Source organism: Arvicanthis niloticus, chromosome 5, assembly GCF_011762505.2.
Source record: "Arvicanthis niloticus isolate mArvNil1 chromosome 5, mArvNil1.pat.X, whole genome shotgun sequence".
NCBI lineage: Eukaryota > Metazoa > Chordata > Mammalia > Rodentia > Muridae > Arvicanthis > Arvicanthis niloticus.
The window spans coordinates 62234228-62261851 of NC_047662.1; the positions used below are offsets into that span (position 1 = coordinate 62234228).

Here is a 27624-nt window from a genome sequence, read left to right on the forward strand (position 1 = left end):
AGATGTTTTGGGGCATGTGGTTGTATGTGGTTTGTTTCCAGGTGAGTTTTCACACTCCTAAACTTCTCAGCAAGTGAGGATTCTTATCCCGTAATCTCAGAGCACATCTGGCACATACACCATCATCCAGCGACTGGAGGTTTTGAAACAGCACATATTCTGACTACAATAGTCAGTAGCAGCCTTCAAAGTAAGACTGGTGACTAGAGATAAAAGACTTGAGGCTCTTCTGCTTAAACAGAGGAAGCTGAAAGAAAATTACAGCCATCCCTAAGTGTGGAAAAGGGACTTAGACAGAGATTTATAGACCCTTGTTCCCCAAGGCCATTTCGTTTCCTAATGAGATTTTGTGTTCTCGGACAGGGTGTGGGGAGTCAAAGGATGACAACATTTAATAATAATAGTGAAGATGAGAAGGAGGGAGACAGCCAGTGCAGTTGTTAGAGATGCTTCAGTAGGAAGCCAAGTAGCTTATCATCCAGGATGATTTTTATGTCTAAAAGTTGAAAATATAATAGAAATAAGGACTTCCTGTTTCGCCAGCAGTTACTTGAAAGGGTAATTCTTAGTTTCTTGCTATGTTATCAGAAAATGATGGGCACAATAGGGTTTGATTGTGTAACAGCCCAACATGTGAAATGTGATTCTGGCTTAATGGCAAGCTCATTTAAAGTTTTAAACACGAACTGAGAGTCTGCCGAGGCCACAGACTTGAGTGAGTCACAGTAAAGGTTGCAGCTTCATTGGCCTTTTCTTAAGCTCATTGTGTTTTCAAAGAAAATGTTGCTGATGTGCTGCTTAAAACATTTGTTCTATGATGTTACAAGATTTTGTACTGTAGAGTCAGGGAAATAAAGCAGATTAGCTTTGAAGGCAAATAATGTTCTGCTCTATTGTCTATTACATCCGCTTAACCGTGGCCAGTGTCAAGAACATGGGGGCAGCTCAGAGTAGAAAGTTTCCTGTTACTGAGGTTCCCAGCCGGGACTCTTAGGACTTTTTATTGGGCAAATGTGAGAACTCACTGATTGCAGTACACTAAGTCCTGGAATGAAACGTTTGCTTTTGCCACTCCTTTGCTTTGGGTGTGGATCTTTAGATGTGTCTTGTAGATAGGGAGAGATTCTTTCATGGTGACACAGAAAACTTCCCTTGACACTAATGTTATATGTGTTCGGAGTGCTGCTTTGATTAATCTTTTATCAAAGTTACAGGTATAACAAAAAGAGTAGTATAGGGGAAACCAGAGCAGTTGGTTGTAATCTGTGTAAACGTCACCCTGTGGTCACTTAATTTTACTGGGCTTCAACATCATTGGTTGGAAGATTAAAAATGCCTTGCTCTCTTTGTCCACTTGACAACATCCTGCTTGGGAAGAGACTGGGGTGGGGGTCATTCTCAGATGTGTCTTCTTTCAAGGATCCTAAACTCATCGTGACGGCTCATAGTTATGACCTCATCAAACCTACCAAAGGCTTTGTCTCCCAAAACTGTAACATTAGAGTGAGAGCTTCTGTCACTCATGGGATAGAACGCAGTTTAGTGTACAAACCTGCTCTTCCTCATATAAAGCAAATGAAGCAAAGAATGTGCCAGAACTACACACAGATATGTTAAGGAGTAACTAGTATTGACCTAGTTATTTTCGTATATCTCCCTGTAATAAGAGTTTGATTCTTTTGAAAGCATTTTATTAAAAAATCTCATTCATATCCCTTTTCAAGTCACTGTAACCTATGTTATTTGTCAGTTAATTTTGGCCTTTTTATTTGCTGACATAGCTATCTGAAAGCATCATCTGGTCATGTAACCAGTAAGATCTACCTCACTCATACGATGCAGAACACTTCTGTGGCTGTTTAGGACTGGATGTGATGACGTTACTCTTTAAAATTAACCATATATTTGAAAAATGGGTGTATAATTCTTAGCTTCTTACAGAGGAGAAACTACATGAGTTAATCCTTTTTGTGTTAAGCCTAAAGGTATATAATATATAGGGTGATTTATTTTTAATGGAAGGATTAACCTGATAAGAGCTGTTGCCATGAAGGGAAATAATGCAGTGAAATAACACTTTTTCTTTATTTAGCATTTATCTTCAACATGGTCTTTCTGGGTATTTATGTAATGAAGAAATTATTTTTATTGTGGGATATGAATTTTCTTTTGCTGCATGTAGTAAAAGCTTTGTATAAAACAGTGGAATGTATCTGAAGTAACTTCTGGTTAGTTTGTATTTCCCTTTTGTTATTTAAAAACGTTTAATTAGTTTTACTGTAGTTTTTTCCTCTCTCCTCTGAAGGTAGACACATGTCCCCCACTTCCCTTTTCTAAATCCTGATTGCTGTAAAGATCAAAGTTGAAATTCTGCTCATAAATGGTCGTTGTCCAATAGGACAAAATGAGTAATGTGTGTTTTCCAGAAGGAAGTCTGTTTGTGTAAATCCATACTGTGCTCAGACTTAACTTTTAAGAATTATAAGCATAAGGGTTTTCTACTTGCCCTGGACATAGGCAAGCCTCTGTAGAGAACCATTACAGGTTGTTTTTGCATGGTTATTCAGTGTTGACAAGTATATTGCCAATCATGACAGGCCCATTGTTTCACGAACTATACAGATAGGTCTTATTTTAAGCAGTAGTGATGGTTTTGGCCTCTTGCATGTAAGTACTTATATATGGCAACCAAATGTTGATTAGTCACCATTAGTGTTTGACAATCCAGCACATCAACACTTTTTCCCAGTGGGAAGAATTTTGAATTTGAAAAACAGGTATCAAATTAGCCCACACAGGAAGGATGGGGACATCATTAGCTTCTTTATTTTTAGTTTTTGGTATGTCATTCACAGACTCATGTGTACACAAATGAGCATCCAGAGTCAGACCTGCCTTTGGGGAGAGAGAAGAAGCTGCTGTATCTTGGAGTCCTATAAAGCTTTTAATCCGTCCAGCTTAAGTTTTTTTTTTTCCATCAAATAATAGATTAAATAAATTACCTTTGATTTGTGGGGTTTTGAGGGGCTGGCAAATGTGATTTTCTTAAAGTATAAACATACTTAAAGTAACCTTGATGAGATGGAAGAGTGTATCTGTGTCTTCTGGTTGCAAAAGGACTTTGGGGTAGTTAACATCAAGCTGAACTCTGTACTCTCGTCAGTTTGTGTTCAAGGTCTGTGAGGGTTAGTTTTTGTCAGGTTAACATGAGCTAGAGACAACTGATAAGAGGGAACCCCAATTGAGGGGATTTCTCCATCAGATTGGCCTGTGGACATGTCTGTGGGGCATTTTCTTGATTGATGTGGGAAAGTCATTTCACTGTGGACCATGGCATCCCTGTGCAAGCCATCCTGGGTTGAATCAGAATGGTAGCTGGGTAAGAACATGTGCCTGCAAACAGCAGAGCCAGCAAACAGTGTTCTGCCATACTCCATGCTTCAGTTCGGCCTCTTATAAGTGTAAGTGTAAGACTCTTTAACTTCCAAAGTTGCTTTTGGTCGATGTTTTATCACACCAGAAAAAAATCAACCACCACATGAATGATCTTAATAATGTTTTTATTGAGTAACAACCAGATTCTATCACAGTATATTCTTGAAAAAATCCATTGAGGAGAATATAGGAATGATCCCTATGGATAGATTAGCACTTCTGGTTTTTTCATGACACATTTACTTTTTGTTTATGCATGTGTATGTGCACATGTGTATGTGGACATGAGCATACTATTGTACTACCGTATGGAGGCCAGAGGACAACTTTGTCTGTCTTCCTTCAGCTAGCGCCCACCTTGGTTTTTGAGACAATCTTTTATTGTCTTGGAACTTGCCAAATAGACTAGACTAAAGGCCAGTGAGTCCCAGGGATCTCTGTGTTTCTCTCCCCAATGCTGCAATTACAAGGTCTGCTATCATGGCTGGCTGACTTTTATTCTTAACAGATTTAATTTTTTTTTCATTTTTCATTTTGTCTGTATCTGGGTATGTGTACATGAGTACAGGTGCTCACCTAAGCCAGAAGCATTGGATCCCCTGGAGCTGGACACACACACACACACACACACACACACAGAGAGAGAGAGAGAGAGAGAGAGAGAGAGAGAGAGAGAGAGAGAGAGAGAGAAATTTCTTAACTATTTGCCTTTTTCACATAATTAGCAGTTGTGGAAATGTTAAGTATATCTATGGGTAAGATGCATAAGGTTTTGTTTTGGTATCTGCATAATGCTTGAAATGGAAGAGTCAAGATCTTGGTGGGAAGCTGAGGAGATGGCCACTGTCTTCCCTAGGTTGGTTGAATGTTTTATTTTTGAGACTATGTATTTGTGTTTGGGCTAGAACTCACTATGTAGACCAGGCTGGCCCCAAACTCTTCTACCTGCTTCTTCCTCATACATGCTGGGATGTATGTATGCATCATGATACATGCAGGCATGTGCCCTGACACCCAGCCCTACCTTGTTACCCTGGTTAATGTCATTCTCAGACAATAGTTTGACAGTGTGATTCTTTAGGTCCAGTGCAGTGTGAGCTGGTCAGGCAGTATGATAAAGAAACTTTTTTGCTTCCAAATGGTTTTCAGGCCTATTAAAATAATACCATTTACAGGCACTTTTCATGGCTGGAAAGACCAATTTGGAGAGGGGATAAAATACTTGGGCCCTGAGAGAATTGTGTTACAGATAGGCAATGCACCAACTGTCCCTTCAGTTGTGTAGCTGGCCATTAGGTCTCAACCACAGAAGAACCATCTAACAGAAGTGAAGAGTTCCTCACTTAGGCATTTGCACCTGTAAACCAACTGTTTTGTGGCCTGCAAGGAGTGATGTGTAGGGCACAGTACAATTCTCAAATAAATAATGCAGTGGTGAAGAGTCGGCGAGCCGCCTGCTTCTCATTAGAGGTCCTGTCTGGCTCTTTTCCTGCAGAATGAGCTAGATTGCTGACACCTGTTTTCCCATCCACCCTGTGGATGTAAAGTGTGCATCAGAAATGCCCAGAAGTGCTTCCTCATGTCCCAATGGAGGGAGCTTGGTGCTGCTGCAGGAAGCGGGTGGGGTGGGACTTCTTTGCTGGGAGGGGAGATAAACTCACTGGTGGGAAACTATTGTGCACACTGAACTGGGGTCATCATCTTCATTTAGTGGCTTCTGATCATGCCTCTACTTGAACCCACACTGGATTATGCATTTAGCAAAGGAAAATGACCATACATCCTGTACATGGGAACACCTTATGCACTTCCAAAATAGCATAACTATGTATTTAAAAATATGAGGACATTAGAAATGTGTAGAAATAGTACATTCTTATAACCAAAACACATCACTTTTATTAAATTACTTAAGTGTGAACTTAGTCTTAAGATGCAAAACATAAGTATATGGCTTGTGTGGTCAATGTCTTGCACATTTCTTTCCATGCATCTGATGTCAACCACCTTTAAGCATCATAAATTCTTTTGTAAAAACTGTTGAGCCAGTGGAGCAGCTGCTGCCTTAAGTCCCAGCTAAGGATGGTCTGCAGGGTGCAATGCACTGTGCTCAGTATGGGGGAAATAACAAGAAGCACATGAGTTTGAAAGCGCTGGTTATCTACAGCTTCTATGGGGGAGAAGACAGCTCACATGAGGTGTTAGTGGTTTAAGAAGGGAGAAACCTGAGTTCAGGGGTGTTGGACGTAGCACTTGTTCTGGATACTAAAGCATGCGACCATGGAGAGCCAGAGGTGGCATGTATGTGTATGTGATGCTTTTCCTCTGCCAATCTGTAAGCTGTGAAGTTAAAGGATATGTCTCTTCTTAAAATAGTGGCAGCATTGTCTCCTGACTTGTCTGTGGGACTTAGATGTTATGAATATTGGCCTCTCTTTGTGAACTTGTGGTAAGTGGGGTTAGTTGGTTCATGGCCTTGGTCCAGAGAGAAATTAACTGGCTCATAAAGTGATTGAACTAATGCCCTTGGCCTCATTACTACTATGTTTGAACCAGTTTACTCAATCAAATCTTGTGGAAAGGACACTGAATGTATCCCTTAGGAGATCTGTATAGGGGTGAGCAGGGTGAAGTCTCCCTTCATTTAGCACCCAGGGGTTTATCTTCTCGTCCTTGACATTTTGTATATTACTTTCATCTAATACAAATAAGGCTGTTTAAAAATTGACATCATGACTCTCCTGTGTTTTTAACAAAGTGATGTGTGTGGTCATTTTTCTTACATAGCATCAGACTTTTTGTAAAGGCATTTGAAGTCACTTTCATCTTATATGTGCTGTATTCCGTAAATGTACTGATGATGTTTTTTTTCTTCTTCTCTGAAGTCAGAGCAACCCAGCCCTGCCAGCTCCAGCTCCAGCTCCAGCTCCAGCTTCACACCATCCCAGACCAGGCAACAAGGTATCACCAGCTCCCAGGCCAATGAAACCTTTTCCCCATAAAACATCCTAATGAGTTGATTTATGTCCTATCTTCTACTATTTGACTATCTGAATGATAACTTGGCTTTTACCAAGTTGTGTTTCTTTCCTCCAGGAATGTACTTGAATATCATTCTGCTATAGGAGGCCTGAGTTTAGAAAGTGTTGCCTTCCTAGACCCTCCCATCAGGTTCTCATTTCACAGATGGATTATAGACACAGCCCACTTCAGGGAGTTCCCAAAGGAAACACCCCAGTAAACCAACCTCAGAGGTGCTGGCACAGACTCCCATTCCTCACCCTTGGACACCTCTCATTTATTTCATTTCATTCTTTATATTTTAGTAGACCTTTTAAGCAAAAGTACATTTACTATTTTTAAACACACATTTCTCTACATACAGTTCTACGTTAACCAAAACTCTGCATACATTAAACCAGAACATATAATGAAGCACATTTTTAATGTGTGTGAAATCTCAAAAAGCAGGCTCTGTTTTATTTTTACACAATAGAACAGTGTCAGAGAGTAACTTGTTTCCTAGTATCATACTGAACATCACCATTCGTATTGACCACACCGAATTCTAAGTGGCCTTGTATGCTTTGAAAGAGGATTAAATTGTTGTGTGTATTTGGACTAAGGCTAAGCTTCCAAGAAAATATATAATAAAAGGCTGTGATAGTTTTGGCTATTCAGAAGTCTTGTTTCATTAACTTTCAAAGAAATAAGCCCACTACAAAAGCAGAGGTCTGTGAGCTTGCAGGGAATCAGTGCATGTTTGAGAACTGAGTACTTAGTGACAGCTCAAATAATCCTAACATAGATTAGATTTTGGTAATTGCCTAATCCAGAGCAAAAATTCCCCTTTCTTGATTGACTTTACAATCTTGTGTTAAGATTAAAAATAGCTACGTTTCATCATATACTAAGTTGTAAACAGAGGGGAAGTAACAGTAACCAGTGTGTGTGTGTGTTCAGTTTTGTCTGGTCCTAAATAAAACTAGTTACAGCCTCCCCACCTCCTCTCGTGTAATACTGGATATTTTCTGGATCTTCTGGGCACATGATTTATTATATAGTCTTACTATGCTAATACATGCTGACACTTTGCCAGGAATTTCTTAAAAAGTAAGATGAAAATTGGCTACAAAACATAGTGCTGCAACAGGATTTGCTGTCCAAGATCAATAGGAAAATCAGAGATAGAACGTTACACCATGGAGTTGAAGTACTTTATAACCTGCGCTTGACTGAAATGCTTGCTTGACCTGAAATTGACCTTGAAATAAAAGGAGCAGCTAAACTTTAATAGATCAGAAACTACCACACAAAAGGCTGCATTGCCAAGAACCAGCTACAACTATAGTGATTTATTAGTCTCAACTTTTCAATACATGGATTAACTTAACTAAACATCCTGTTTACTACTAGGTCTGTTTCGCCTTTGCCTGTGATTTGGGGTGGAAGGATAGGAAATACAATTACACAGGAAAAAAAAACAAAAGGAGATTCTTTTAAAAAAATTTTTAGATTGTTTTCTATGTATGGGTGTTTTGCTTACCCATAAATCTGTGCACCTTGTGAATGCCTGGTACCTGAGGAGGTCCAAAGAGGATGCTAAATTTCCTAGAACTGGTGTTACAGAGTCATAAGCTACTATGTGGGTGCTGGGAATCAAATTCAGGTCCTCCTGAAGAGCAGTAAGTGCTTTTAATCACTGAGTCCAGAAGCCATCTTGACTGCAATCAAAGTTACAAAGTCTTAACTGTACTGGGTAATGATTGTTCTTAGCTAGAGGACACTACTGCGGGCATTCCCAAGTGTCTAATATAATCGAGTGTGTTTGAGTGTTTGTTTAATTTTCTGTGGTTCATGTCATTGCTCAGGTCCTTTAAGGTCGATCATGAAAGATCTGCATTCTGATGACAACGAGGAGGAGTCTGATGAGGCAGAGGACAATGACAATGACTCTGAGATGGAAAGGCCTGTAAATAGAGGAGGAAGCCGAAGTCGCAGGTAAGAGAGTCCCCAAAGCAGAGCCACACTGACTGGTTCACCAGGCAAACCACAAAGGCGTGAAACATCTAAACAAATGTGAATATGTTGTGGCAGAGTCTGTAGAGTGTTTGCTTAGCATCTTTGAAGCCCCGGGTTTGATCCTCAGTACATTGCCTATAATCATAGTATTTGGGAGGGAGAAGCAGGAAGACCAGAAGTTTAAAGTAATCTCCAGCTATTTAAGTTTGGGGCCAGCCTGGGGAACATGAGACCCCCATCTCAAACAGGAGGGTTATATTCCTCTGAACCTGGGTATGTTTGTGCTCACTTTTACCAGAAACCAGTTTTCCTTTTTCCTTAAAAGAGAGCATTTTCCCCAAAACCTTCATAGGAAGAAGCCATATCAGACATCGTTGCTATCTGAAAGTATATGTATGCCCTGTAGCAGATTCACCTGAAGAGCTGCTATAGACCTGTTGCTTTGGGATGGGGCGTTCCACATGTGAAGAAACAGCATTTGCTGCCTGTAGTTAGAACTACATAATTGACTCTAGTGAATTATGTTGTGACCTAATTAAAACGAAATTCACCTGTGTGTGTTTTCCAGCAAATAAATACCTGTTAAGTGCGCTGACAATTAGGTTCCTTAAGTAGCTTTAATGCTACGAGGCATAATTCTACATTAGAAGATGGTAATTCATGTCACTTATAATTAATAGTCAACTTGAAATTGCTTTGAGGATTTTGTTTATCGTGAGGAAAACAAATAGGCATGAACACTTTAATGTGTTATGAGGAGAAAATATGAATCTGCTTGAACTTCAAATCCAATTACATTTATTATATATTGCAATAAATCTTTCCCCACTATCTATTACTGTGTAGATGGCCCCGAAATACCTAAGACAAAGGGAACCCAGGGGGAACAGGCTGTGTGTTTCCTAATTGGCATTTAACTGTTGTCCTTTGAGGCAACAGTTAAATGCTGCCCAACCAAAGAATGGAAACCCTCTCAGACCCTGCAATGGCTCTGCCTTACAAAGCTAGACTCAGGACATCTTTCTGCACCCTGCTTCCCAGTGCACCTACCTACATTCCTTTACAGAACCCTTATAGACTCGGCCATAGATGTTGTGTTCTTTGATCTGACAAGAAGGAAACTGGTAGGTCAAAAGGTGCTGCATCTTCGTGTTTAGAAACTAACTTGACCAACTAAAATCCAACCACTGGCTGCTCTCCAATTTAGTTTATTGAACACACACACACACCCTATTTACGTAATTTTCCCAAGTTACTGTTTTGCAGATCTGGTTAGCTGTTTGTTATCCACTTTCTATCCAGTCCAGAGTTGGCATGGATTAGATCACACATATTACTCATTCGTCAGTTTTCTGATGTAAATGTACATCAGGGACACGTCTTTTGTTTCCCCACCTGACATGTACTGTTAGCACGATGGCTCCATGTAACATTTGATCTTCAGAGCACTTGTGCAGTCTCAACTGTTTAATCAGTTTAGATACTCAGCCTTCCACTTCAGCTGAGCAGCGTTTGAAAGCAGCGCTTCAACAGAACACTTCATTAATGTAATTTAGTTAAGAAAAACAAGTTCCATCAGATTTTGCTAAAAGGACATCCCAATGTGTCCTTTTTGTTTCCCATCTTGTATCACGTCTGTCTGAACATATAATAGAGTGACGATGTGATTGCCTATTCAGAGTGAAAGAAAAATTCTGCAGATTTCTATAGCATTTGCTATCTCCGAGGAGAATATTATATCAGGTTACTGTGTAACCACAGAGGGTGCAGATACTGAAGCGCCTTCCTGAAGGAGGGCATACATTCAGATGAGTGGAAGTAAGAACCTTCTCTTCTCTAGCTAGGAAAGTTTCATTTTATTCTAAGAAGAAAAAGTAACTAGGGAGAAAGTAGTATTTTTATTGTCTCTAGACGCCGAGAGATACTTGAGAGAATGATGAATGGTGCTTCTAGAATGTTAGGCTTCCCACAGTAGCTCAGAGGGCTGCTGAGCACCAGCCTTGGGTCACATCACCAGGCTTTCAGTCCTTGAGAATCCATTTCACGTGTGTAACCAGAGTTGGGGACATATATGTCTAAGTCCTGGTTCATTCCGTTGCAAAGCTGGGGACACTGAAACACATGGAACCTGAGGTGATTCCAGATACAAGCGAGTGCCAACAGATGCCCGCGGTTGTGTGTTAAAAGCAGCCTTTCCGTGCCAATGTTTGCGGTCCTTGCTTTTCATAACACTTGTCTGTCATCTGTCTGTGGCGGAGTCTGTGACTTTTCAATGTCTCTTCTCAGGGTCAGCTTGAGTGACGGCAGTGACAGTGAAAGCAGCTCTGCCTCTTCCCCTCTCCATCATGAACCCCCGCCGCCATTATTGAAAACTAACAACAACCAGGTAAACTGGGCTTTGTACTCAGCAAGATTCTGTAGAACTGTGACACAATCATTTTTACCCAGCAAATAAATGTTTTACCTCTTAATTGTAAACTAAATTCCTTTTTATTTTAAACAACTGGGAATCTACAACCTTATTATTAGGCACCTGGGGTAAAAGCACTTCTGTGTTTGTAAGATGGGGTAGATGAGTAGGTACCGGAAGACATGGTGACATAAGATGTTAGCCATCATCCCTAACTTCTGTGTATTTTATCCCTAAGCAGTAAATAGGTGTCTCAATTAGACAGAACATGGGTTTTTGGGCGAGCCTGCTTTGACTGGTGATGGATGTGCTTTTATGTGCCCCAGTTTCTTCATTAAGTAAAGTTAGCCCCCTGCAGGTTATTGGAGGGATGACACTGTGTAAAGGCCGTGCACAGCATCTGCTTGGCTGGCACTCACTGTCTGTGAATGTTTATTTTACATGCTCAGCCTCCATTTCTCAGTCAAAAGAAAAGCACTGTTACTTGGGGGTGCAGAAAATAATTAACAAAATAGAGAAACGTGACTATCAGTATCCTACAAGGTGAGCTAAAGGAAAGCTTATTAATTTGATAGTCAACTCAGAATATAGATATTTGGATAAGGTCTAAACAGAATTCCAAAAGCCATAATAAACAGCTTGTGTTAAATGAATGAGACTGGGGCGTTTCCATTATTTACTAAAATAAACCTTTTGCAAACATCATGAGCATTGTAAAAGTCCCATTGCGCACTGAGTCGATGCTCATTACAGTAAGGTACTCTTATCTTTTTATGTAGACAGATTTCCTATGACCTCTGCAATAGTTGCTCCATTCAAGTTGCCATGTGAATATTAACATGAAAATTAAAGTTACATTTTCTAAAATGACTCCATTTCCTAAGTGTTCTGCTATTTAAAATATCTTGCCCCTGAGTTAGTGCTCTTTGTTTTAGTTGGAAAATGCTATATTACAGTTGTGAGGATAGTTTCTTTCTTGTATTTTGTATAAAGAAGCAATACACTCACTTAAAATTTAGAATTTATCATTTATAAAGTTCATCTGCAACCTAAATCCTCCAACATTGGATAGGAGCAGCACCTGCATTGTTATAGCTTTCTCATTAAATAGTATACTACTATTTTCTTGACATATTTATTTAATACATGTAGTCTCTTATATGCATATCGTCATCCCACCAGTAATAATTAGTTTTGTACCACTTTCTCAGTGCACCCATGAGCTTAAGGACAAAGTACACATGCTTTCAGTATGTGTACTTTTAGCTAGCCTGGAATAGGCCATTATGTACAACTGACATGCTTAACTCCTCCTACCTATGTCTTGGAGCTTACAGAAAGAAAGGGGTTTTGAAATGTTATTCAGGGGTGATTTTTAACCCCAAATCACCTGCTGTGGGGTCAGGTGTGATACGATCTTTTTAAGTCAGTGTTCAGAGACATTAAAAAAAAAATCACTAGTATTGCTGTGTGTGTGAGTGTGACCACCAAACCCCAAAAGGTACTTAAATTTCATCCTGGAGTGTTTTTAGTATTATAGGTGGGTGTGGAAAGGAGGTCTACTAGTGAGCTCATTGTGCAAGCATGGGGTAGGATAGCAGTCTCCAAAGTTCAGATAAACTACAAAGGATGAAGAAGACAGGAAAGGCCTGATTTTAACTCCCCGAGTTTTACTCTTCATACCCATTGACTGTTCTATTAGTTAGCTTTATATTGCTGTGACAAAATAAGACCCCTCCTAAAAAACAAACAACTTTAAGGTAAAAAAAGGTATATTTTTGCTCACTGTTTCAGAGGTCTTGGTCCAGGATTATCTGGCTCCATTGTTCTGGGGCTATGATGAGGTAGAGCACCTTGGTGAGATTTGTGTGGTGAAACCATGTAAACCAGAAACAGTGTGAAAATGTTTCATATGGCATGAAAATAAGACCTAACATCCAGGGACCCACTGTCTTCAACCAGATTCATCATCTAAATATTAAGACAGAGCCCTTATGAGGTAGTCACTTTCCCAAACCCTCACCTTTGAGACATTCTGTAGTAGGATCCAAGCCTTCACCACAAGTGCATTTGCAGAACATTCTAGTTCCAAGCCATAAAACTGCCCTTTCCATACTTGATACTGATCTTGCAACTTTGAGTAGTTTTAGGTACCACAGCACTGTCTGCTGCCCCACCTCACATCTCCCGGGGTCTAAGGAATAACGTGCTCATTAGTCAAGTGTTTTCTAACTACTGACGAAAGAGCACAGAGTCGAATGTCAACGAAGCAAAGGAGTTAATACAAGTGTCATTAGGAGTTATTAATAGTGACTACCATAGGAAATGTGTCAGTAGATAATCCATCTGCTGCATGATCGACTTGTCATTTCTCACAAAGGGGTCCAGAAAAATACAGTCTTGAAAATTTGATTCCCAAGCCTCAGATGAAGAATAAAGTACTACTAACTGCGATTGCTCTGTTTTAGATAGTACCATGTCTTTTGGTGTGGTTTAATTTAGTGTTTGGGGTGTCTGTTTCCCTCTGCTCAGTTTATCGGTAAATAAAAAGTTTTACAATCATTTAATTAAAGATGACTCCCCCCCCACTCCAAACGAAATGCATAAACTACACACATACAAACAAACCCCTATCTTTTTAGCCTAGTGTAGGCTGGGGTGGGGAGATGTAAAGATTACAGGGAGGAAGTGGTCCACTCAGTTCAACCAATATTCAGAATATCATAAATCACCTATCCGCCTGCCAGGCATGGGTGAAATTCAAAAGAGTCTAGCCAGTTAAACTGGTTTGGAATAAGCCTGCGGAAGACAAGGTGTTGTGCTTTTATATTCTGGATTCAGTCCCTGAAGATAAGAAATGATCATAAATAAAACAATTGTCTTCAGTATGGCTCTGCTCTCTCAGAATGAGGTTTTGACAAAGCTGTTTATTTTGGAGCAAGGAGAGATCAAAGAGGGAAGATTAACTGAGCCCTCTCTGGGCAGCCACTCAGTAACTTGAGGCGGGTCACTGACACCCAGGGCTTTTGTTCCTGCTTCCACAGCCTCAGAAGAAAGAAACCAGGATTTCGATGTATTTTGGCCTTCTGTGCTGTTGCACTTACGGAATGTGTGGGGTTGGACTTAGGCAGCCCGAATGTTCTACCTATTTTCTGCTTTGAAGAGAGGTTGCAGGATTGTCTGAACCTAACTTGTAAAGTTCCTTTGCAAATGTAGCATCTCCAGACACTTGGAGGGAGAAGGGGTGGGGGATGGGACCGTGGGAGGGGCAGATGTGATGGGAACAAATTTGTTCTTTAAAGCACAGGGCAAACCTTCAGGGCTGCTTTTTTCTCCCTGCCTCAAATCTCAGCCAATTGTCCCTGTGTGGCCCAGCCCCACTTGGTTGGCCAGGAGTGCCATCTACTGACCTACTTACTCCGGGTCTCTATGCTGGTCTTCCCCTGGAGGTCTCATTTCCAGCAACAATAAAGAGAAGGAAATTGCAAATGCAGTGAGATTTTTGAGCATATTAAAAATGATTGCCTTGCCTGTGTTATTTGGTCATTTTCTTCTGTTGCCAGAAGGGTAGTATTTTAAGTTTGCCTGGCCAAATCAGTCATTTGCTCATTTTAATGTTAAAAATGAAGGCATAAATGTGAATCTCAGGGAAGACTGTTAGAGTGCGTGTTACTGATGCATTATTTTCAACTCAAAGAGAAATATTTTATTTAGGAGTGTACATTTATGTCAGAATACCATGGCCCTATTATCACCAAATATAATACTTACTTATTAGTAGCACAAAATGTTATAGCTGAATGGGAATGCAGACGTTATCTTGTTTGTCTCTCTCATTCGTCTTTGGAGGCCCTAAGATGTTAAGTGATATGCAAGTCATCCCGCCTCATGCTCCTGTCATTACGAACTAAAGGTGAACATGCTCTTGAGATCTTTTGTGTACTATATAGTAGACAGGAGACTATAGATTGAACTAGGACAGGGAACAGTACAGGAAAGAGTAGGAGGAATATGGGACTTTTAAGAAATCCTTAGCACTTTCCTCTTTGATATTAGATTCTGATTCTGGGATTTAGTTTATAATGAGAGAATACAAATCACTTTTTATGTTTATGCACATTTGTAAGCATGCATCATTAATAAATGCAGCTATCCTCAGCCTTTTCAAGCCAGGGCTATCTAAAAGTATTCCTTCCAGAACCGTCCATTTTGTAGATCCTGTGTAATAAGTCAGTTGCATTTATTAAATAGTACTTTTCTCCATTAATTATGAGCATAGCTCCCCACCCAAGCTTCTGAACAGTATGTGAAACTACTGCATGTGATCTGAATCACAGTTGATCCAGAAGAAAGAAAAGGTGCTTGGCATTGTGTCATACATAACCACATCATTTCTTCAACCATAACGGTTTCTGCCATGGAAGGGTCCCAGACTATAACTAACTGATGGCCTCCTTCACTCCCAAAGCCATGTCAGTTTAGTGGAGTAAGCTCCTAGCATCTGAAAGGCAGGTGTTCCAGAAGGCAAGGGTTCTTTTATCATCCCTAGCCCACCAAGCAACTAGGACTCAGGCTGAAGCTGCAGAATAAGCAGGAAAGAAGTCCGCCAGCCGGGACTGCAGTCTCAAAATAGCTCAGCTGCTATGCATGTGTGAGTGCTGTCAAGAAAGCAAAGCACCCTGGGAAGCTTAGATCCATGTCCTTATCATCAACGGTTTCCTGAGCTCTTCTGCCCTGACTCAGCATTTAATATGCCATTTATTTTCTGGGAGGGGGGGTAGGCAAGATTAGAAAGAAGAAAAACGTATATCAAAATACTATTTGGGAAACGGTGTAATTGTGCATCTCGAGTGCCTGTTTATGTGGGTAGCTAGCTAGAAGGTGCTTGAAATGAAATTTACTAGTGCTTTTTTTTTTTTTTTTTTTGATCCCTAGATTCTTGAAGTGAAAAGTCCAATAAAACAAAGCAAATCAGATAAGCAAATAAAGAATGGTGAATGTGACAAGGTAGGTCCCCAGGCCGTTCCTGGGAGTACTGGAGCCTGGTGTGTCTTGCCTCTCTATGTTCCCCTCAGTCATTATTGTTGGCCCTCTTCCCATTTCCACCAGAAGTATCCAAGGCTCCCAAGTGAATACTTCATCCTTGTGCTTTGTGGTTCCTCTCTCCCTGTCTTGCTTTTTTTTTTTTTTTAAATCTTCAGTATTAAGCATGGTCTTATGTTACGATTTGTCATGATTCCCACATTACCAAGGAACATCAGGCATATCACATTGGGATATAGAAAATTAGTAGCAGAGTGAGTAGATCAAGTCACACACACATAGATAAGACACCTGACCCCTATGCAGCAAGCTTTCTCAATGTGTGTATGATGTATATAAACTCTGACTTAGAGAAAGGTCAGTCACCTGTTATGGCTGGGGTTTAACAGGTCAGTAATTTCCCCCTTTGTCGGTCCTAAAGTTGACCCTGAGGCATACATGCAGTCAGCTAACAAGGACTCATGAGCCTGGACATATGAAGGAGAGGTTCAGCTGCCCTTTGAGCAGAGCTGTTGGAACATAGAACTGATTTGTAGTGATTTCTGCATTTCATAAAATATCCCATACTTCAGTCACTTGCTGGCCTCATTTGGAATACTTGAGAATTTTTTTTTTAAATCCCTCTTATTAAGAATTCTTCCTAACATAATATGCTCTGATACTTCTATGTTCAAACTTAGGTGTTTTTCTTTGTCTAACATTTTCTGAGATTAAAGAATTAAAAATAAAAATAACCTCTGCTATCATAGATTAAACTGACAGTGTAGCCTTGGATTTCCAGCTTTTTTTTTTTTTTTTTTTTTTTTTTTTTTTTTTTTTTTTTTTTTTTGCAGAGTCCTTGTTGTGGGAAACTGAGTCTGCTCACTTAAATGATGCTGAGAGCAAGTAGGCTCAAGAATTTCCCTTCCTTGTTTTAAGGCATGCTTGATAAAGGTCAAAAGTAGGGTTAGAAACATCACCATCAGAAGTCTTTGAGCATTGAGCCTAGGGCAAACCCTCAAAGTCTGCACAGATGATCTACTTTATTTTAGATTAATTTTATCTTAAAGTTTGTGTATGTGTGTGTGCATGTGTCTATATATGGGTATGTATGGGTATGTACACATATATATGGGTATGTACACGTGCCTATGGAGGTCAGAAGAGGGTATGGATTGCCTGGAGCTATAGTTACAGGCAATTGTGATCCACCTGACATGGGTGCTGGGAACTGGACTTGGGTCCTCTGCAAAAGCAGTACATGATCTTAACTGCCAAGCTGTCCCTGCATGTATGTTCTTACTCACCAATTGCTTTTTAAAGTTTTGTTCTTTGGGGAACACCCTTCTCTTTCAGGCATACCTAGATGAGTTGGTAGAACTCCACAGAAGGTTAATGACACTGAGGGAAAGACACATTCTGCAGCAGGTGAGAAGTGCTTTTGGGCACAACCCTACCCCAAACCTCAAGGCCTAGTTTGTCCTGGGGAGTGTGGCAGCTCTTGGAGGCCACTTCAGCCTCACATCATCAGAATGAGCACTGTACCTGTGAGGACAAATGGGAGGAGTTAACTATCTGAGGTTATTGGGGTGCCCTTGGGGCTTTCATCCACACTCAGAAAATCCAAGCACTCATGGAATTACTACCAGACATAGTGCTCCTTCCTATCAGTCCATGGTACATGTGCTGAGAGGAGGGCCAGGGGGTGCAGAAACTTTGGAGACCAGGCTTCTAGTTTCATGGGAAAACAGTGATAAGAATTTGAGCCAAGTGCTGTAAACATTTTGATGCAATTTGGTAACCTTTCGCCAATGCTGTTCTACGGAAAATAAATATTTTTTTCATTTCCCTTATCTTGTACAACGTACATTGTATTATCATGAGCTCAGCTGTGGAATGCTCATAGCATGAGGAAACTTCTATTAGTACAACGTGATGTTGTGAGAAGATAAGAGGGGTGGCTTTTAGCTTTTATACAAGTACGGTCCGTGCCTTTATTCCTTTAACAGTGTCCACTGATAAGGTAATCTTTCTTTAACATGTGGGAGGCAGTGTGTTCCAGAGTCCATAGTAGATTTGTGCATTCCTTCACTTTAATTTTTTTTACTACTTTAACATAACTTGAAATTAGTACCTAATCTACTTCAGTGGTATAGGAACTATTTTTTTTTAATGTTGATAGCTGATGGTTACATTTATATTCTATGTACATCTCTGCTTCATTCTGTAAACATTTTCAAATTTTCCAACTGCTCTTGATGGTCTAATAAGCTTTTAACCCTTGTAGAATTTTAGATAATATACTTTGTCTATAGATCTCTCAATTCTAAATAAGTTCTATGTTTTGCATTTCCTTTTAAAGGAGCATAGATGGGGGGAACTGGATTTGAGTGGCTTTAACTAAGGCATGACTAGTACTTTACTGGTAATCTTCCCATTCATCTCTCATGTTGCCAGACTTAGACAGCCTTTGAATACCAAATTCCACTCAATTCCATCAGGTGGAGGCATATTTTCATATTACCTGCCTATGTATATCTTCCCATTATTCTAGTCATTTCTGGATTACTTCTTTTTTTAATAATTATTTATGTATTTTATGTATATGAGTACTCTGTATTCATGCACATCAGAAGAGGGCTTCAGATCCCATTACAGATGATTGTGAACCAATCCATGTTTGCTGGAATTGAACTCAGAACCTCTGGAAGAGCAACTAGTGTTCTTAACCACTGAGCCATCTCTAAAACCCTCTGGATTACTTTTTATACCTAATACAATGCAAATGCCATGAAAATTATTGTTATCCTGTATTTTATGGGAAGTAATGATAAATTCAATATGGATACATTCTCCCCTTCCCAAGTATTTTCAGTCCATAGTGTGTTGTATCTGAGGATAAAGAACCTGGGACTACAGGGGACCAACTCCACTTCAGCTTTCTCCTGTGGAACAGAAAATTGCTCATTGACTAGATGCTGATAGTAAATCTGCTAGTTGTTCTTTCTATCTGTTCCCAAATAGTTAACTCTTAAATCACTAAAGAACAACTGCCAGAAGCAGCTGCTAATGCCTAAATGCAGGTTTCATGGGAAATCAAGACAAGTGTCGGCAGGTTTGGACGAGAAGGCTGCTGGGCAAGGTCTCACCTGGAAATATCATCGAGATCTCCCAGCTAATGATCTTTATTTTGACCTTCTAAAGAAGTGTGAGTGAAGGTGGCTTCCTTGAGAATTGTACTCAAGTGAGTTGCTCTAGTATTCTAGAGGAAAAGACTACTATCTATGAATTTTTAACCCACCATAAAGGCACCCCAGGACACATAGCATTTCACCCTAATTGCATTCCCAGGCCAGTTGAAAGCCCTATCTTTGGCCATTTGCCTTGTAATGCAACTGAGGCTTGTGGTTCTAATACCATGATGTACGCCCTGTCACAGTTTACTGCTTAATTAATTCATACTATAAAATATAGCCAGTGGAGAGCTAGTGTTATTCTCCACCTTGAAGGCTGCCCATCTGATGAAATGCATTCCACAAAGTCTACATAACCCCTGTTGTGCCGGACTGAACATCTAAACTAAAACTTCTGTTGAGGCCAGGATAGCATCCTTGGTTCTTCCTAATGTATCCCTACTCCAAAAATCTATTCTGACAATTTTATTTGTCCCACAAAACTAGTTAGTATTATTTTACTCTGGGAACATGATGCCCTGCTCCTCAGCACCTAATTTCATGAAAATAAAGTATTAGATCAGGAAAGACTATATTACTAAGCCTCTTTTCCACTGGGTAAAAATACAGTAGACACTGTCAAAGAAGAGAGTGAGTATGTAGCCTGGATTAATAATTTGATTTTCTTGTTAAACTACACATTCCATATTTATTTTCAAAATGAGGTTCAACATTTGTGGCCTCAGCAATTCAGCCTGGGTTTGCATTTTTTTATATATATGTGAGTGAGAGGGTAAGGGAGCAGTGAGTAAGAAGAAAGTTAGAGTTAGAAAAACCAGGGCTTCCTTAAAGGACAGTTTATCAATTTAGATACATATAGTTACTTATAGAATTATCAGTGAGGTTGGAGGAATGGGTGACATATTGGAGTATTCTTAACAACAGAGAGAACTTTTCCTGAGAAGTAAGTAGTCTGTTATAAGTGACTACTTCTCTTTGGGGAATTACCTGTCACACCCTAAAGCCCCCTGTAGACTGGAGCCTGGTCTTTCTGCTAACCCAGGTGGTCCTCCTGCCTGCAGATGAAACCACAGGTGGTTTCCTGTGTACAGATGAAAGACCCAAGTTACAACAGACCAACTCCATCCTAGATAGATAAACCCAAAGCAAAGATTGTGTGTGCCTTCCCACTCAGTAAGCAACAGTCAGTAAGCAACCACTTTGGTTGGGAGGAACCTGCCCTGTTATTTGAAAAAAAAAACATAATCAGAATAATTTTTTATAATTAAGAAATCTTTAAATTTTTTGTAATTTAATTTTTATAATTGAAAATGGCTTGAAAGAGGGAGTCGCAGAAATAGCAAATGGCTCCTACCCTGTTAACACAAAACAAAACAACTAGCAGCTGTGTGGTAAACCCCTGCACCCCCCCACCACCAAAAAAAAAGTTGATATGACAGGAAACAATCCATCACAAGTGTTTTCAGAGCAGCCGGCCTCTGAAGAATGAATGAAGTGTTCACACCCTCATTTTCCCCCTCCCAACACACACCCTGTCCTCATGTGCTTTTTATGTGTGCAGCCTCTCTGGCTTCTGTTGCTGTTGTGTGTGGGCATTAGGACCACATTGTGCAGCAGCATAGTGACACCACAGTTCAGCCACACCTCATCAGCAGACAGGATATTTCTTTAGTACAGTGTAGTCCTTCAGATTGCAGGCCACTGAAGGGGATAGGAACTCTACAGGAAGACCAACAGAGTCAACTAACCTGGACCCTTGGGGCTCTCAGAGTCTGAACCACCAGTCAAAGAACATACACAGGCTGGACCTAGGCCTCTCCACTCATATGTAGCTGATGTGCAGCTTGATCTTCATGTGGGTCCCAAACAATTAGGGTGGGGGTTATCCCGAAGGCAGGTGCCTGTATGTGGGATATGTTCTTCTAGCTGGGCTGCCTTGTCTGGCCTCAGTGGGAGAGGAAGTGCCTAGCCTCACAGAGACTGAAGTGCCAGGGTGGAGGGAATACCCAGCCCCCAGAAACCCGCTCAGAGGAGAATGGGGAGAATTGTGGGAGGGGGGGTGACCTGGGAGGGGGCCAGTGAGCAGGATGTAAAGTGAATAAATTTTTAAAAAGAGAGATTTAAAAAAATGTAGTCCTTCAGGGGTTGGTGGCATGCTTTCGGGACTTGTGGCCTATTTGGTTGAAATAAAGCATGCTAATGTTGTGTTTCTGATACTCCGGCATCAGGAGTCCTGAAAAGGCGTGTGTATCTTTACAGGGCTTTCACTTAATTTAGGACATTAGTGCTCTAAATGCTCTAATAACTGAAACCATTAGTGCGGCTCCTGTCAGTGAACAGAACCAAACTCTCCCAGATGCCCTCACCTTGGTCGCTGCCTTAGGTCTGTGTTTGCATCTACCTTGATATGTTTTCATAAACCCCACAGAAGCCCTGTTAGCTCTGTCAGCTCCTCTTACATCTTTGTGTGTGTGCTATAGGCAGGCAGGGTGAGACCTGGTGTCAACACAGATGGATGGTAACTTGTGAGTCCTGGAAACCCTTATGCTGCAGAGGGTTCCCTAGTGGCCAGAAGCTTTTGTCTGATTTCAAATTAAGTGACTTTCTTCCAAAGACATCTCTTATCATTTTCAATTTATTGCTAAGTAGCATGTAAGTAAAATATAGTTAAACTATATTTTATATCGTTTATATATATTATGCATAATATATCTTTATATAGTTTTTATATATCATATATAATATATCTTTATATAGTTTATATATTATATATAATATATCTTTATATAGTTTATATATTATATATATCTTTATATTATATATAATATATCTTTATATAGTTTATATATATTATATATAATATATCTTTATATAGTTTATATATTATATATAGAAAAGGATTTTCCTGACAGGGTAACTTCCCTTTCGTTCAAAACAATAATAATGCAAATAAAATCAACTGCTGGGCTTTATTCCTATAAATCTTCATTGCAGATTTAGTCACTTTGACAACTTGGCTTCATGTGTTCTCTTTCTGTCTGAAAATTTTAATTATTAAAAACAAATTCACTTAGGTCTTTCTGGGTTTTCCTCCCTGCATTTTTATTGCTTGATTTGTTTTGGTGGAGTGAAATAGTTGGCAGTCATTGAGGCTGTAGGGAGATGCACCAAGCCTGAGAGTTCTGTGCTATTTACTTCCCCCTATAGGCAATTAAGGGCACTTTTCTGTTAATATGGTAATTGTAGCCATAATGCCTTGATCCCTGTAGCAAGTGGTAGTTGCATCTTACTTGATCCTCTGACAGCCTGGCACAAGTCTTAAACCCCATCTTCCCATGATGTTCCCATGATGTTCATGTAGTGAGTAGTCAGATCTCCAAAGGCTAGATTCAGGCTCTCTTAGTGGCCTGCCACTTATCTACTGTCCAGTTAGTTGTGAACACCTTGGATTACTTGGCAATTTCTTTCATTGTATAAATTTCTAATTATAGTAGCTCAGAGGAATCAATCTATTTGCTCCTGTTCTGGTCTGATTATTATTATTGTTTTGAGGCAGGATCTTGCCATGTAATCCTGCTGGGCCTTCAACTTACAATCCTCCTGCCCCAGTCTCTTGTGAGTTAGAATGACGAGTGTATACCATAATACCTGACTTCCCATAACAAAGTCTGTAAGTTTTCACTGGGTTCATAATTTTTCTACATAATGTAAGAAAAAAGATAACTTGCTCAGGAAAGAATTATTTATTCAACCAGCTAATCCTTATATATATTGAATATTTAACTTCCAGGAAAGGTTTGTATGTATGAAATAGCTGTGTTTGTGTCTCTGTGTGTGTGCATATGTGTGGTAATTTTTTCAAAGTTCTAAACTATTAACTCATAAAACAAATACCTGCCCATTTAAGATCTTTTTTGTTAATAGGTAGCTTTGTTGTTTGTTTGTTTGGCATTCACAGAAATAACTGAGGTCTAGGTTTTTTTTGCTTGGGATAGACTCTCAGTCCCATAGCCCAGGCTGGCCTTGGACATAGAATACTTGTGCTTCAGCCTCCTTGAGTGCTGAGATTATAGCAGTAACTGCCATGTCTAACTAATAATAAGTTTTTGTTTACTCCTATATAAGTGATGTACTTTAACAATAAGTGGGCACATCCCTCTTAATGATCTGATAGATGTAACAGAAGCCTGAGTCCAGCAACATAATTGAGTAAGACACTCTCCCCTGCTTTATCCTCAGCACACACAGTAGTCCTGGAGCCAAGTAATCCAGGCTCTGTGTGAGAAGTTACAAGATGTCACCAAGAATGTGTAGACTGTTTCTCTTCTGCCTCTTTGATGTACTCATCTTTCAAAAGAAAGATAGCTACTGTGCTGTCAAACGTGGATCTTCATTACAAATAAGAAAGGCAGAAGATAAAATTTACATGCCCGTTGCCCATGACCTTCTCAAGAATATTTCTAAAAGCCTAGTGACTTCTGACAAGTGGATAGTAGCGCTTGCCAAGAGCTACCAGTGGCTCTAAGGAGACGGGTATTCTAGCTGGCCATGTTTCCATTGTCTGGAAATTGGTAATTTTTAGAAAGAGGTAAATGCATGGTAGGTCCTCAGTTTACAGCATCTGTCATGGTTCTACAACCAAAGTAACTTGTTTTGTTACTAAAGCCAGAGTTTTACCTCCCAAAAATAATAGTAGGTCTCAGATAAGGCAATCAGAGCTCAATCTGTAATTGGACAATTAATTGGACTGAAAGGTGTGTGTGTTTGTGTGTGTGTGTGTGTGTGTGTGTGTGTGTGTGTGTGTAAAACTGGGAACATGTTTTTATGACCCACAGGGACTCATTCATAAATGCCTTCAGGATAGCAGTAGCTCCACAAAAAGAAGTTTGAAAGTTTTAATTCTGCGGTTTACAACTTAACATTACATAATTTAAAACTTTACTGAATAAGTCACAGGCTAAATAATTACAAGCTTTAAAAAAGATAATTAAGCTAAAGAGAATCAAAGAAGAGTGGATGTTGGCCAAGTGAACCCCCTGAGAGGAAACCTGTCCTCTTGCTCTGTCTCCCCTGCTCTCCAAAGCTTGCCAAAATGAGTTCCCATTCCTTTTTCTACATAGCATGCTAATTTAGCAAGCATGCCACCCAAGCACAACGTCCATTTCTAATTACATTACTACTAACTTAATGCTTTACATGGTAATGGAATCCCTCAAACCCATGACATGATTATCAGTGCTGGGCTATGAAGTGTTCTCTGGACAGCAGTTCCTCTGGCCCCACAGCCAGTGAACATGTTACCTTTGTAACCTGAATCAATACGATAAGAAATGCAATATAACTACTTTACATATAGAGCAAAGCATTGATCCCTCGTCTAGGTAGTTTATTATACTCCATTATTCAAGAGCATTCCTTGAACACAACAGAGAGCACTACATCTGTGTTCTTATATAACATGTGCAGTGTCGGGAATTTTCACAAAATAGATACAGTTTGTAAAGCTGGTCCCAAATTTAACAGTGTAACACTTTAAGTGGGAAAGGGAAACATAGTTTCTGGGTTTGCTCTGTGTATTCCTATATTTTCTAAAAGTTTCCTAATTATATAATCAGAACATTGATTTTTTTTAATGTTTAATTTTATTTTGTGATACAAGTGTTTTGCTGGCATCAGTGTGTGTGCACTATTGCATGTGCACGTCTATTGCCTGCAGAGGTCAGAAGAGCATCGGAACTCAGGAACTGGAGTTACAGATGCTTGTGAGCCATCCATCGTGTGGGTGCTGGGAGCTAGTGCTCTTAACCACTGAGCCATCTCTCCAGCTCCAGGAACACACACACACACACACACACACACACACACACACACACAATTCATGTGTTCTTTTTTAGGAAGAATTTTATTTCTAGCTGGGGATCTTCTTATATCTAAATATAATCATAATCTTGTAAGTCAGGGAATAATTGCTTTTAAAAAAGGTCTTGAACTATTATCTTTCACTAACTATCCTAGTAAAATGTTCTGTTGGGGATATGAATGGGTTATTGAGCATGAAAAGTCAAACCCAGGTGATCCTTTAAGGACTTGTTCAGAAGGTTTAATATATCTTTGACTTACATATTGACTAACAGTTTGGTAATAGTGTTACCTTGTGATTAATAAGAATGATTATCACATATTGACTAACAGTTTGGTAATAGTGTTACCTTGTTGTGATTAATAAGAATGATTATCACTTGGTTCCATGTCTGAATCCCTCCATTTCCTTCTCTTTGCTGTTTGATGTCTGTTGCTTACTGTCCAAACTTTTTCTTTACTTCTTTAGATCGTGAACCTTATAGAGGAAACTGGACACTTTCATATTACAAATACAACATTTGATTTTGATCTTTGCTCGCTGGACAAAACTACAGTCCGTAAATTACAGAGTTACCTGGAAACATCTGGAACATCCTGAGGATACAACAACTGGACGCATCAAAAACTATTTTTTTTTGGTTGTGATTTTTTTCGTTGTTGTTGTTTATATGAAAACACTCAGAATGAAACAACCAAAAGGGAAAAAATAAAAATGAAACAACCTTCAGCTTTATTTTTCTTTAAAGCCAGTCATCATCTCTTGATAAAGGAGAGGTTACCTAAACCAGCCTCAGCGGACACTCCTCTGCAAGGAAATCTCCAGGAAGAATTAGCCTGGATAGCCTTGAAAACAAGCAGACACAACACAAGAAAACCTAAAGAATGTGTATGGTACCGTGGATCTTTCTGTGGTGGTTCATTCCACAGGATGAATGCATATTCAACACACTGCCTTATTACATAACTGATCTATTTATTACCACATACAGATAAAATTGTGAGGGAATGACACCACCAGACATCCTAAGTACTCAGTCCCGCGGATGCTCTTTCAATGCAGCGCCCTTGCCGTCCCAAGCCCAGTGACCTTATTCGTATACTGTGCCACTCTCCACCGACTCTTCCCACGTCCTCTAACTTGTTGCAGTCTCTGGTTTCCACCTTTGTTTTCCCAGTTCCAGGACATAGTTATCAACTGGGGGGACCAAATAGCCACCTTGATTTTCTTCCTTGTGGTCTTCTTTCCTATAAAGGTTGAGGCCCAGTCCTTGGCTGTATCCATGTAATGATCTTGGACATGGTAGATGTACCAAATAGGATCATTTGAATTGCTGTCTAGCCTTAGTCAATAAACCTGTAGGACTTTGAGCAAAAGCGTTCCCATGATGTCCACAGCCCAGCAGTGTTGAGCTGTCACCAACACTCGTGTCTCTAATTTACTGTTGCAATAGTAGGTGAATATGGAGATAAAGGCATTCCACAGACTCAGCATTTTAAAAGGAATTCTGGTCCTGTTTTCTAAAACAGCAGTGTAGACATTGTTAATTTGGATCTATTTATTTGTGAGCATTTCACTTGTCTTCAGCAGCCGGTGTGGTACCCATTTCTTCTTAAAAACAAAACAAAAACAGGAATCAGAATTTTTTTTTTGTTTGTTTGTTCTCATAATTCTCTTAGACTCCTTTATTTTTGAAAAATTAAAACCTTTCTTTGGGGGAAAATTCTTGGTTATTCTGCCATGACAGACTATGTATTCACTTGTAGATTTGGTATCTTTGTATCTGTGTAGTCTCTTGCTGATGTTTCCAGAAGGATTTCCTGTATAGGTGAAAGGTAAAGGTGGTTGGGAGGGGGGAATTTGTCCTTCTTGTACCTTTGTTTTGAACTAGAAATCTGTCCTGTGGCATGCAAAAAGAAGGCAAATTATTTTCAAAAGAAAAAAGAAAAAAAAAAAAAAACCCAAAGTACTTTGGTGTCATTATTCTACACTCTCTGTAGTGGAGGAATTCAAAGTTAGAACAGCCGACTTCCCGAGTTGTTACCAGAACTCAGCTGAAAAGGAATGAAGAAGACTTCTGGATCCAAAGCCTTAAGAGAGTCTACGTGTGCTAACAGCCTAGTGTCCCCCACATCTGTTCCCACGACAGATGCTGTCTTTTCATTCAGAGATTAACTAGTGTCTGTACAGAAAATGGTCTTCCCAGACCCGTTCTTTCAGGCGGTGATGTAAATGCAGATTAATAATGGAGCGGTTTCTGCATTTTAAAAAGGAGATTTTTTTACACTGTTTTCTTTCTATCCAAAGAAACTATTTTTTTCTTTAAAAAAAAAAAATGATAATACAGCCATGGTCTTTGTAAATTGCTTTCCTGCAGTGTCCTCCTCGAGGACAAGTGTACACATTTTCAAAACTGTCCCGATTCCTCATGATGATGGGCATGAGCCGTACTTGAAGCATTTGGTGTGTAGTCTCCTTCTTGGTGTACAGTTGCATAGATCCGTATCATGTCATTTTGGACAGTAGGTGGTTGGTGAACTGTGTGGTTTTAGTTGTGTTCCATTTCTAACTTTACAGGTGAAAAGAAGAGATAATGTTTCAACATTCAGAAATCTTTTTAAATTTTTATCTGCAATTTTACATATTCCCATTAAACTAGGAAAGTAAGTGGTTTAACTAAT

The 27624-nt window shown here is 39.7% G+C and overlaps 1 protein-coding gene across 3 annotated transcripts in view; it reads left to right on the forward strand.

Moving 5' to 3' along the window:
* Mllt3 (MLLT3 super elongation complex subunit) overlaps window positions 1-26942 on the forward strand; it is a 251859-nt gene extending 224917 nt beyond the window's left edge. For all 3 annotated transcript variants that reach the window (XM_034502646.2, XM_034502648.2, XM_076934684.1), the window contains 6 exons: window positions 6321-6396; window positions 8307-8436; window positions 10744-10843; window positions 15803-15874; window positions 17246-17317; window positions 25412-26942. In XM_034502646.2, the coding sequence (XP_034358537.1) occupies window positions 6321-6396; window positions 8307-8436; window positions 10744-10843; window positions 15803-15874; window positions 17246-17317; window positions 25412-25543 (582 nt within the window). In that variant the 3' untranslated portion in view covers window positions 25544-26942. The remainder of the gene's footprint in view (window positions 1-6320; window positions 6397-8306; window positions 8437-10743; window positions 10844-15802; window positions 15875-17245; window positions 17318-25411) is intronic.
* Window positions 26943-27624: the final 682 nt, after the last annotated feature.